Source organism: Mus pahari, chromosome 9 (genome assembly GCF_900095145.1).
Source record: "Mus pahari chromosome 9, PAHARI_EIJ_v1.1, whole genome shotgun sequence".
Lineage (NCBI taxonomy): Eukaryota > Metazoa > Chordata > Mammalia > Rodentia > Muridae > Mus > Mus pahari.
The window spans coordinates 28,014,773-28,027,780 of record NC_034598.1 but is presented as its reverse complement, the minus strand read 5'-3'; the positions used below and the strand labels follow the sequence as shown (position 1 = coordinate 28,027,780).

At 37.3% G+C, this 13,008-nt stretch overlaps 1 protein-coding gene across 3 annotated transcripts in view; it reads left to right on the top strand.

Moving 5' to 3' along the window:
- Window positions 1-12,264, top strand: part of Ddx50 (DExD-box helicase 50) — a 32,243-nt gene extending 19,979 nt beyond the window's left edge. For all 3 annotated transcript variants that reach the window (XM_021205010.1, XM_029542296.1, XM_029542297.1), the window contains 7 exons: window positions 1,909-2,070; window positions 3,400-3,519; window positions 4,458-4,531; window positions 4,756-4,915; window positions 7,147-7,281; window positions 9,054-9,098; window positions 11,763-12,264. In XM_021205010.1, the coding sequence (XP_021060669.1) occupies window positions 1,909-2,070; window positions 3,400-3,519; window positions 4,458-4,531; window positions 4,756-4,915; window positions 7,147-7,281; window positions 9,054-9,098; window positions 11,763-12,041 (975 nt within the window). In that variant the 3' untranslated portion in view covers window positions 12,042-12,264. The remainder of the gene's footprint in view (window positions 1-1,908; window positions 2,071-3,399; window positions 3,520-4,457; window positions 4,532-4,755; window positions 4,916-7,146; window positions 7,282-9,053; window positions 9,099-11,762) is intronic.
- Window positions 12,265-13,008: the final 744 nt, after the last annotated feature.

The following is a 13,008-nucleotide window of genomic DNA, read 5'->3' as shown; positions in this document are numbered from 1 at the left end:
TGTGTGTGTGTGTGTGTGTTTTGTGTCTGAGAGAGAATGAATGAATAAATAAATAAATAAATAAATATTGGGTATCTGTACCAGGACGAGTATGTAATGGTCATAGGACAACTGTGGATGTCAGTGCTTTCCTCCTTGTTTGACAGCATCCCTTGTTGACTAGATTAGCCGACTAGTGAGCTTTTGACATTCATAGAGATCTGCCTGCCTCAGCCTCAGCATGTTGGGATTAAAAGCGTTTACCAGAACCTTGGCCTCCTATATTTATTTTTTAAAGAACAAAGATGTCCCAACCACTTACGACAACAAACCTAGAATCCCAGTGTTGAGATGGTAGAAGTAGGAATGTAGCAAATTGAACACCAGTCTGCGCTCGTACTGTCTCAAAAAAACCTCCTGGGCTGGAAAAATGGCATAACAGTTAAGAACATTGGCTGCTGGTCTTCCAGAGAACCTGAGTTTGAATCCCAGTGCCCACGTGGTGGCTGACAACCATCTGTAACTCCAGTTTGATACCCTTCTGACTTTTGAGAGTGCAAAATCCTTCTGACTTTTGAGAGTTCAAAATGTGATGCACAGGCATTAATGCAGGTAAAGCACCGATATACATAAAATAAATCTTTAAAAATATTAAAACTTACTTTTTGTGTGTGGTTTTCCAAGACAGGGTTTCTGTGTGTAGCTCTGCTTGTCCTGGAACTCATTCTTTAGACCACTTTGGCCTCAAATCTGCTTCTGTTTCCCAAGTACTAGAACTAAAGGCGTGCACGACCATGCCTTGTTAAAATTTTTAATAAACCTAAACAAATAGAAAACCTGGGCATGTGGTACTTATACTTTCTGCGTTTAAGAAGCTAAGCAGCAGGATAATGAGCTTGAGACTAGTTCAGGCAACAACATTTAAGACTGTCTACAAAAATAAGGTACGAGACAATTTTCAGTCTAGCGTGTAGCTCAGTGATAGAACCTTTTGTTAATCTCTAGGCACGACCAAGGATTTAAACCCTGGCACTATGGACATACAATAGAAGTTATAGACTATCCTTCTAATGTTTAACAGTTATTTCTTAGGAGGCTGATATTAAATAAGACATGTTATGCAGTATAATTTCTGGGGTGTTTTGGGTTTTAATTTTTTTTACATTTACTTATGTATTTAGCACACATGCACCTGGACACATGCCACAGTGTGAGTGTGGGAGATAGAGGACAATTTACAAGATTCTGGTTTTTCCTTTCTACCACATGGCTTCCAGAGATTTTAACTCAGGTTGGCAGTCTTGGTGGCAAGTGTCTTTCCCTTCTGAACATTTCTCCAGCCCTGTTTTGTTTTGTTTTGGTTTTGTTTTTGTTTTTATTTTGTTTGTTTTAAAGACCTCATACATTGGAGCTGGAGAGATGGCTCAACAGTTAAGGGCACTGACTGCTCTTCCAGAGGACCCTGATTCAAATCCCAGCACCCATGTGGCAGCTCACAACTGTCCCCTTAACTCCTAGATCTGATACTCTCATGTAGTGATGCATGCAGGCACAATACCAATGCACATAAAATCAAGGTAAATACATCTTTTTGAAAAAGGTTTTAAAAATACATTGTTATGGGCTGGAGAGATGGCTCAGCAGTTAAGAGCACTGACTGCTCTTCCAGAGGTCCTGAGTTCAATTCCCAGCAACCACATGGTGGCTCAAAGCCAACTGTAGTGGGATCTGATGCCCTCTTCTGGTATGTCTCAAGACAGCTATAGAGTATTCATATACATAAAATAAATAAATAATTCTTTAAAAAAATACATTGTTATTAAAGATAAAATTGGAAAAAACCCACAAGAGTACAAACTGAATGGTGTTGGGAAAATCAGTTTCAGGTATGATCCATACACTTAATTTTTTTTCTTTATTTTCTAATAGAATGCCCAGTGTTTGCATGGAGACATTGCACAGTCACAAAGAGAAATTACCTTGAAAGGCTTCAGAGAAGGTAGTTTTAAAGTTTTGGTGGCAACCAATGTGGCTGCTCGTGGCTTGGACATTCCTGAGGTTGACCTTGTGATTCAGAGTTCTCCTCCACAGGTAGGACATGGATTTGGTTTTAGAACAGTTTTATAAATGTTGCCTTATTTACGGATTGCTTAAGATATCGAACCTTCGTCTTTCATTTGTTGATCTTAACATGTCTTGTTAGGATGGTATTACATTGGCTTAGATGAATAAGTAGCTGTATTATTTGCATAGTGGCACATAAAACTATAGCATTCTAGAGGCAAATGCTGAAGCATTTATATTGATACATACCGAGTCCCAAACCAAAGAATGATGGTGACAACATGCAGATCTCAGTAAGAAGGCTCAAAGTTTCAAATACTAAACTCTAGTGTATATCAATAAGTAGTCTTTATTTATTTATTTATTTATTAAGATTTATTTATTATATGTAAGTACATTGTAGCTGTCTTCAGACACCCCAGGATGGTTGTGAGCCACCATGTGGTTGCTGGGATTTGAACTTAGGACCTTCAGAAGAGCAGTCAGTGCTCCTAACCGCTGAGCCATCTCTCCAGCCCATAAGTAATCTTTTAAATTAAAATAAAATCATGTAATTTTCTACTTCTCTTCCCTTCCTCTAATCTTTTCTAGATATTCTGCTTGCTTTCTCAAATTCATAACCACTTGTTTTTTGTGTACATACACACTTCTAAATACATAAATATAACTGCTCAGTCCTTACGTTACTCTCATGTGTATGATTTTAGGATTGACCTCTTGGTACTAGATAACCAACTGGAGGCCTTTTCCCTGAGAAAAACTATTTCTCTTGCTCTTAGCATTCCTTCATTCTCTGTAGTTTCTTGTTTTAATAGAATTTTAGCATATAAATTACTTGTGATGTTGTTAAAGTATAGAAGGATTGAATTTATTTTTGCTTTTTTGTGAGAAATGGTCTTAGACCAGGCAGACCCCAAAGTCTTTTTAACACAGGCTGGCCTCAGCAGCCTTCCAAGTACTGGAATTAAAGAGCTGTACTACCAGGCCTAAGTTTTTTTTTTTTTTTTTTTTTTTTTTTTTTTTTTTTTTTTTTTGTTGCTTTTGATTGATTGGTTTTTGTTTTGTTTTGTTTTTGAGACAGGGTTTCTCTGTGTAGCCCTGCCTGTCCTAGAACTCATTCTGTAGACTAGGGTGGCCTTGAACTCAAGAGATCTGCCTGCCTCTGCATTCTGAGTGCTGGGATTAAAGGCACTACCACCACCTGGCTTTTTTTGGTGTTTTTGAGACAAGGTCTCAGCCTTGGATGGCCATAGTCTTGGGTTAATCCTCTTGCTTCAACCTCCTTAGTACTGATTACAATTATGGCTTGATTTGCTTGTCTAGTTTATAAAATGAAGTTTCTTTTTGTTTTAATAGGATGTTGAATCCTATATCCATCGCTCTGGACGCACAGGTAGAGCTGGCCGGACAGGAATTTGTGTATGTTTTTATCAACCAAGGGAAAGAGGTCAGCTGAGATATGTGGAGCAGAAAGCCGTAAGTAAAGTGGAATTGTTTCAGTCTTGTTATCTAAATGATACCTGAGAAGAGAGTTTTTATTTTTGTTCTCACAGATGCACCTTCCCATCATTTCTAAGTCTAAGCTGCATCTCGACATCAAGCACCTGGACAGCTTCATTTATATTAGTTGCAAGACTTTGTTTTCTGCAGCTTTTATTGTGAAGCCAGAAGTCTGACATGCTCCTTATTTCTTTTTTCTTTTTTTTATTAGATATTTTATTTACATTTCAAATGTTATCCCCTTTCCTGGTTTCCCATCCGAAAACCCCCTATCCCCTCCTTGCCCCCCTTACTCACCCACTCACCCACTCCTGCTTCTTGGTCCTGGCATCCCCTACACTTAGGCATTGAGCCTTCATAGAACCAAGGCCCTTTTTTTTTTTTTTTTTTTTTTTTTAATTTCTTCCTTGATACTAAAGTTGAAACTGTGTTAATGGTTTCAGTATCATTTAAGCATTATAAATGGGTAACTGATTTAATTAGCATTGCTATTTTAGATAGGTTGATAATACAATAGCCAGTTTTATTAAAAAATACATTTTTTATGGTCTGTACTTTCTTGTAGTTTTTCATATTTTATCAATTTTGTTAATTTTTATATATTATATTTTATGAAATGAAAGTAGTAAGAAAAAATGTTGACAGATCGAAATGATTTTCTTTTCTCTTTTTGAATCAGCTTTGTTTTGCAAGTTCCATGATTTAATAACTAAGGGACAACATTTACGTTTTTTTTTTTATTTTGTCTTTTTGAAATTGATTATAGATGGTTTGTTAGAAAAAGCATTTTTTTTCCTCTGGTAGGGCTTGGAAATCTTTTAAGTGCAAAAAAATGGAAATTCAACAAACTATATTAATTTAGAAATTAACAATGACGACTTCCTTTTTCTTTAATATAATTCTTTCATTTTCAGGGGATTACTTTTAAACGTGTAGGTGTTCCTTCTACAATGGATTTAGTTAAATCTAAAAGCATGGATGCCATCAGGTATGCTTTCTGACCTTGCTGAGTAACTCTTCTTCTGTAGTAGGCTTTCATCTGTAAGCTCTCCTAGTGCAAACTTGAGAAAATGTTAGTCAAGGGTTTTACCAGAAGACTTTTAGTTACATTATTCTATGAAATGTTACTCTTGCTTTTCCCATTCCTGATTTTGCCTTTACCTTTTCCCCTGTATCCTGACCAAGATCATTTACTCTTTTTTTAAACCACAGGTCTCTGGCTTCTGTTTCTTATGCTGCTGTTGATTTTTTCCGACCATCAGCTCAAAGACTGATAGAAGAGAAGGGGGCAGTGGATGCATTGGCTGCAGCATTAGCTCACATTTCTGGTGCATCAAGCTTTGAACCACGATCTTTGATTACCTCTGATAAGGTAGAAAAGTGTGAAGTGGTATTTGGCTAGATATGGTTAAAACTTAGCTGTAGCAGGTTATAGCACATCACTGAAATGCTGCATTGATTTCTTGAGTATATTGGGGTGTTGTTGCTGTTGTTTTCCTTTTTCTGTCAGAAAAATCTTCCTCTTCTCATCTGATACACAAGCCTGCGATCCAAGCAGTAGGGAGAAATACTAGTAAGATAAACACCATCCACATTAATTCAACAGCTGTTGGTATTCTGTAACGTATGTTTTACAGTCATCCTTCTGTAAACTATTTGAAAGTTGAAACATGAAGGCATTATTCTTAAATACTTTAACTTGTATCTTCTAAAACTAATGATATTCTACTTAATTAAAATATCACAGTCTAATCTGCTAACAAAGATAGTTCCATGTTAGTCATATCTGTAGATTTGCTTCTGTCCATATAAAACATAGCTCTCACTTCAAAGGGAATGTGAAGTAGTTTAATTTTGAGCTGCATGTCAGTTACCATAATTTGGATTTAGTTTGACAAGAAGGATATGTACCACCACAGAAGTGGTCTCATTTACTTTCATCGTCACAGAAGAATGTCATAAATCAGAAAATTTGCTCCCTACACTCTTAGGGACATCAGGTAGGCAGGTTACAGCCAGGTGAGGATACAGTTATCAGATTCATAGAAGCTATAGTCCACTGAGATTGTGGGGTTTGTTGGGTTTTTTTTACTGGTCTGTTGAAAGACTGTTAGGTCAAATACAGAGGTAGGTGTTGAATGGCTAGTAGGAAATTGTAAGTGGGGAGGTAAAAGATTCCAAATATAATTTTTGCTCTGGATTTGCAATATACCAACTTAAGTTTTTAATCAGTCAGCCACCCTAGAGACAGAGTCAGGGAATCTCTGAGTTCGAGGACAGCCAAAGCTGTACAGAGAAATCCTGTCAAACTAAACAATCCAAAAAACAAAAACAATTTTTAAACTGTACTTTTAAAGACAATGTTAAGGTACTTTAGAAGTCACTTATTGCTAATCCCTGTCCCATGAAAATTCTTTTCCTGGCCACAGAAATGCTTATCTGCAGTCATAGTACTTGGTAAGCAGAGGCAGGAGAACTGCAAGTCTGAGCCCAGCCTGACCAAGAACCGTTTAGTAGATAGGTCATTTGACTTCTAACTAAATATTTTGGGAACAAGATACTAATGACTTGAAAATTTTCCCTCCTTCCCTCCCTTCCCTTCCTTCCCTCCCTCTCACCCCATGTCTAAGTTTTTGCCTGAACCTTATGTATGCAATGCCTTAGGAAGCCAGTGGAGAATAGCAGGTCCCCTGGGACTGCTACCTTATATTGAACCAGGGTCCTATGGAAGAACAGCCAGTGTTCTATAACCACTGAGTTGTTGCTCTAGCCCTAATGTTTACAATGAATGACCTATAATGCTGCAGGGTATTCTACTGATGTGACTTCATTTTTTATCACTCTCTTGACTTCTCCAGTTATCTGAATCTATTTGACCTACCTTCTTCATTTACCAACTCCTGCAAGAAGACCTTCATGCTTACCCATTTTCTCAGCCCCCTTCCTCTTATTTTGGCTTCCTCCTTTATTTTGGTCTCTGATCAGATATCACCATATCAGAGAAATCTTTCCTGATTACCCTGGTCCCCTTCTCCCTTTTTTTTCTATTCCCCAGCCCTTTTGGGTTATTCTTCCTGCCACTTATCGCCGGTGTTGTATAAACTTTCTTACTATCTCTACCTCAACTCCCCACAAGAAAGCTATATCCAGGAGAGAAAGGTCTGTTTGTCATAAAATCTTTAGTTCCCAACGTGGTTTCTGGTACATTGTAGGAGTTAGTCACTATTTTTAATGTGATAGTCCTCCAAAAGTTTAAAGATATTGATGTCTTTTTTTCACTGCTAAGTAACTGCTTTTTTTACATTTCCTTATTTCTTTACTACTTTTATTCCCAACTCTTCCTGTGAGTTCTGATCTAATTCTGTCTTGTAATGTGTAGAACATGTGTGCTCTATAAGAACAGTGTACAGAACATGTAAATAGTAGTCTTCTAGTGTAGTGTCAGCGAAGTTAGTTTTCAATAGCCGTGTTATACTGTTGGCACATAGATACCGCACAAATATTGCATGGGACCAGTGTAGTTGATTAAGGAAGCATAGAGTCAAACTTCATTGTCCTGCTGCTGATTTTCTCCCAAATCTAATAGGACTTTTATTTCTAAAGGGGTTTGTGACCATGACTCTGGAAAGCCCAGAAGAAATACAGGATGTCAGCTGTGCTTGGAAGGAACTTAACAGAAAGCTCAGTAGTAATGCTGTGTCTCAAGTAACCAGAATGTGCCTCCTGAAAGGAAATATGGTAGGATTATGTTCATAAGACTTCAGTGATCTGTCTCCTCCCTTCTTTTTATGGATAATTAATACTATTTTATCTCAGTTTTGGATTGTTTCCACTTAAATATTTGGGGGATTATATGATAGATTCCTTCAGAGATTCACGTCATTTTGTTTTGACTAATGCTTAAGTTTTTGTTGGTATTATTACTTTGAGACAGGGTATTCCTATGTAGCCCAAGCTGGCCTTGAACCCAGGATCATTTAATGAATGTTAGGATTGCAAGTAGAATAACCCTAAGACTTAAGTGATCTAAGTTCCTGCTATGGTATACTTACTGTGTGTGGTTGTGTGTGTTTATTTTTTAAGACTAATTTATGGCAGGGTGTGGTGGCGCACGCCTATAATCCCAGCACTCGGGAGGCAGAGGCAGGCAGATTTTTGAGTTCAAGGCCAGCCTGGTCTACAAAGTGAGTTCCAGGACAGTCAGGGCTATACAGAGAAACCCTGTCTTGAAAAAACCAAAAAAAAAAAAAAAGACTAATTTATGTGTGTAACAGCTCTTGGAAATACAGATTATTTATTGTTCTCTGCTATTGGTTGTTAACGAGATTAATGATAGTCTTTTTCTGTGAGACAATATTTCATTATTGCCCAGGATAGCCTTGAGCTCTTGCTTATTTTCATTCTACTTCTAAGGTAACAAACATGTTCGTGAGTAACTTACAGAAAAATGAACTTGTAAAATGAAAACGTACAGTAAAATGAAAAGCTTTTTTGTTTGTTTGCTTTTCCTTTTTTGGCACTGGGTCTCTTTACATAGCCATGGCTGCCTTGGAACTCACTATGTAGACCAGGCTGGCACACACAGATACATCTACCTCTGCTTTCTGAGTTTTGGGATTAAAGGTGTAGCTACCATATCCACCTTAAAGCTTAGTCTTAGTGATTAAGATTTCTTTTAATGTTTTGAGAACTAAGGCTATTTATCTGAAATTACTATAGACTTGTTGCTTAAAAGCTGTTAACCAGGTTGTTTATTAGAAATTTTTATCATCTCTCAACTCTGTAAGAGAAAAACTTTCTTATCCCAGTTTTAACTTTTGGAATCTTAGTCCTTTGCGGTGCTAGGGTCTGACCCTTTGACTTGTATATCATAAGCAAGTACCATTCCACAGACCTGTGTTCCCAGTTCTCACTAATATTTTGAAGAAAACAGAAGGACCATTTTCATTTGAATTATTTGTTTTTGTTTTCTTGTACAAGACAGGAAAGGGTTTCTCTTTGCATCCCTGTCTGTCCTGAAACCCATAGAGCACCTGCCTCTGAATGCTGGGATTAAAGGTGTTCTTCATCACCACCTAGCTAGAAGGACCATTTTCTTTCTTTGTTTTTTTGGAGGGGAGAGGTCGGAGAACATTCTACTCAGGTGGTTTCTCTGAATAGTTTTGGCTATCCTGGAGCTCACTGTGTATACCAGGCTGTCTTCAAAATTCCCAAGTGCTGGGATTAAAGGCATGGGCTACCACTACCCAGCTAGAAGGACTAAGTTTTAAGAGAAATGGAACAAATATAGTGTCTAAAATATTCTAGAGAATATTCTAGGTATTTAAAGAGTCTTACTAATTATATTTAGTTTTATCTCAGATTAGAAATTACATCATCTACTATAAATCATCTATGCTATTTGTTACCGACAGTCATGGAATACATATTTTTTAAGAACAAAATTTAACAAATATTAATTAGAAAAATTAACTCATATCTAAATAAAAATCTTTTTATTTTCCTTTTAGGGTGTTTGCTTTGATGTTCCTACAAGTGAGTCAGAAAGATTACAGGTATTTAAAATTTTTTTACCTATTAAATAGCTGAGAATGTTTTTTAAAAATAGTTTTGGAAAACACAGACATAGTGTCATTTGTTATCCTTAAATCAATTAAGGAAGTTCTTAATATGAAATATTGCCTGACCCATAATTAAAAGTGTATTATAGGTAATTTCAAATGTAATGGTTAATTGGGAGCTGGAGAAATGGCTCAGTGGTTAAGTCTACATGCTACTCTTACAGAGGACCTGGGTTCCATTCCCAGCACACACATGAAGATTCACAAAACCAGAGATGTGACACCTCTAAGTACCTCTGATACTGTACTGTACAAGACATACATGTAGGCAAATCGCTTTCACATATAAAGAAACTCTTTTAAAAAAAATGTGTAATTGAGTTCCCATACATGTATAACCAACTTCACCCATTTGATAATTGTATGGACAGTTCTGTTTCATCTCCTTACTATCAATTGCCAGTGTTTACAGACAAACTCCGAGCATTATTTCTGTCTTAAGTATTCTTTCATATTTAAATGTTAGGGGCATAAACAATCATAATACCATAATTCCTTCTATACAACCTTTTTTTTTTTTTAAGTTTTGTTTTAAGATGTATTTATATGAGTACACTGTAGCTATCTTCAGACACCCCAGAAGAGAGCATCAGATCTCATTACAGATGGTTGTGAACCACTGTGTGGTTGCTGGGAATTGAACTCAGGACCTCTGGTAAAACAGTACTCTTAACCGTTGAGCCATCTCTTCAGCTCACAACTAATTTTTTTTTTTTTTAATATTTTGTATTTAAAACCAGGCAGTTAATGATGCACGCCTTTAATCCCAGCACTTGGGAGGCAGAGGCAGGCAGATTTCTGAGTTCGAGGCCAGCCTGGTCTACAGTGTGAGTTCCAGGACAGCCAGGGCTGCACAGAGGAAACCCTGTCTCGAAAGAACCAAAAAAAAAAAAAAAAAATTGTATTTTGTATTGAAATTTTATCTGTTGTCTCTTGATTATTACTTTTTGCTGTTCTCAGGTTGGAACCCAAGACTTTACACATGATAGAGAGGTTAGTGGTGAGCCTCCACCCCCACCTTACTGAATTATTCGCAGGGGTTGGGAGGTGTTTCTGTGTAGCCCTGTTTATCCTGGAAATTGCTCTGTAGACTAGGCTGGCTTTGAACCCAGAGATCTGTTTGCTTTGCCTACTGAGTGCTTAGTGAGTATTTTTAAAATAAGTCCATAAAGTTCAGACATTGTAATTTGATACAATTTGTAACTTTCTCTAAAATGTTTTATTAGATTTATTGGACAGAGTTGTCCACTAAATTCTTATAATCCAAAATTTTATTTTATTTTATTTTATTTATTTATTTTTTTTTTTTTGGTTTTTTGAGACAGGGTTTCTCTGATAGCCCTGGCTGTCCTGGAACTCACACTGTAGACCAGGCTGGCCTCGAACTCAGAAATCCGCCTGCCTCTGCCTCCTGAGTGCTGGGATTAAAGGCATGCGCCACCACGCCCGGCTCAAAATTTTATTTTTTTTATGTCTTTGCTTTTATGTACATTTTGGGGAGGTAGTATTGAGACAGAGTCCTGGTATATAGCCTAAGCTGGCTTGGAGCTCACGCTATAGCTCAAACTTGATCTTTATATCCGCCCAATATCTAGCTTATTCATATACCTGTTTTTAAATTAATGGTATTGCACCATTTATTACATTATCTATGTATGGGGTAGAACATATGCACACTGTGGCTATATGTATGAATTCAAAAGACAACTTGCGTCTCTCCTGCCATGTTGGTCCCAGGCATAGAATGAAGTCCTCAGTGTTGCTAACTCGTACACCTATCCACAGAGCCATCTCTATACTTGTTTTATGGAGTCATTAAAATATTGTGGATACAAGGGACCAGTGAAATGGCCTAGTGGTTAAAGGTGAAAGCTGCTTTATGTGAGTTTGTTCTCTGGTATTCATATAAAGGTGGACGAAGAGAACAAACTCCTCAAAGGTGTTGACCTCCATGTATGTGCCTATACAAGTACGTGCAGATTAAACATCCACATACATAAAAGTTAAAAAAATAAGTTTAAAGAAATATTGTGGATCCTTTTTTAAAAACAAAAATTGGGAATTGAACTCAATGCCCTTATGAATGCTATGCAGATGCTGTAGTCCTCTTCTTACTTTATATTTGGTGACAAGGTCTCACTAGCTTGCCCACACTGGCCTTGAAGTAACTCTGTAGTAGCCTAAGCTACTTCAATGTTTCTGCATCAGTCAGCCTTGTGTCTGATTTTGCTTCTAGTTCTGTTGATGGAGTTGCTCAAAATACTTGACTGCTTCTTAGAGGTCTGCTTCACATGTTGCTGTGTCCTGAGAAAGGGAATGCTGTCTTTTAGAAAACACCTGGGTAGACATTTAGAATCTTGGAATGGATCTGAGGGTTTTTCTATACTTCATCTTAGCCTGAGGACTGAGAATCGAAAGAAACTTTCTTTTAAGGATTAAAATTTTAGCATGTTGCAATTTTGCCTATTTTGTAGTTTTCATTGTTCTGGACACTTGGAGCTAGTAGCTGAAGGAGGTGAGAAGAGCATCTTCTTGGCTCGCTTGCTGGTGTGTGGGCTTATTGTACACTTCTTTTAATCTGGCATATTGTTTTAACAGGCAGAGTGGCATGATTCAGACTGGATACTCTCAGTGCCAGCCAAATTACCTGAAATTGAAGAATATTATGATGGAAACACATCATCTAATCCCAGACAGAGGAGTGGCTGGTCTGGCGGCAGGTCAGGCCGTTCAGGCCGGTCTGGTGGTCGATCTGGTGGCCGATCAGGTAGACAGAGTCGACAGGGGAGTCGGTCAGGAAGTCGGCAAGATGGTAGAAGACGAAGTGGGAACAGAAATCGATCAAGAAGTGGGGGCCATAAACGGAATTTTGACTGAGTGTTTGATAGTTAATCTTCCAGTGTGAGCTTGCCTATTTCTGTCTAATCATGTATATTATTCACCAAAAATTAGATCATCATAGTTGAGGTATTTGTCTGTAATTTGCAAAGAAGTTGGTCGTATTTTTTTAAAAAGTATTTCACAAGAATGGTTCTAAACAAATCTACTTATCTGGCTATACCTTTGAATTAAAAAAAGGCCCTTTTATTGTCTGTTTTTATTCTGTGTTAAGAGTTTTCTTAATGTAATTTTTAAAAATTTCTAAGATGTGACAGTCAAGTTCACCTTAAGGTTTCCTGTAATATATAAAATGTGGCATGTTAGGCCATTCTTTCATGTGATGAAGGACAAAACCCTTTCCACATTAAGGGCTAGTAACTGGTGACTTGTTTGGTGAAGATTACTGGTTTACCTTAATAGACAGATTCAGGTAGATTGGTGTGCAGGCAGTGTACACTCCTTTATCAATCATTTATTGAATGTTTGTATATCTACTCTCTGGTAATCACTAGAGCACACATTTATAAACAGGGCACAGGCACTAATTTTATACAAATCACTGTCTACAATCAACCAGAAACAATAGACACAAGAGAATAAAGACTGAGCCAAAAGCAGGTGTGGAATGCAGAGGACTGGGATGTGCCTATAGTAGGAAGAATTATTCAGTTTTGAGATTGGTTTACATTTTAGGTTTTTTGGTTTTAAAGCTTTTATGTAGCCTAGACTGGCCTCAAACTTGGACTGGTTACCACTGGCTAGATGACTTTAGAAGGGTGAGTAGCTTGCAGCCAGAGAAAACAACATATATAGGAAATCAGTACGGTAAAGACTCTCAGTCTGGTTTGCCTGTAGGAGGTTAAATAAGGGCAAGAGCAAGATTGAGTCCAATCTTGAGTGTCCAGTGTTAAAAGCATTATCTTTATTGTTATGGAGTTCCTTTTTTTTTACACTCTATATTTTA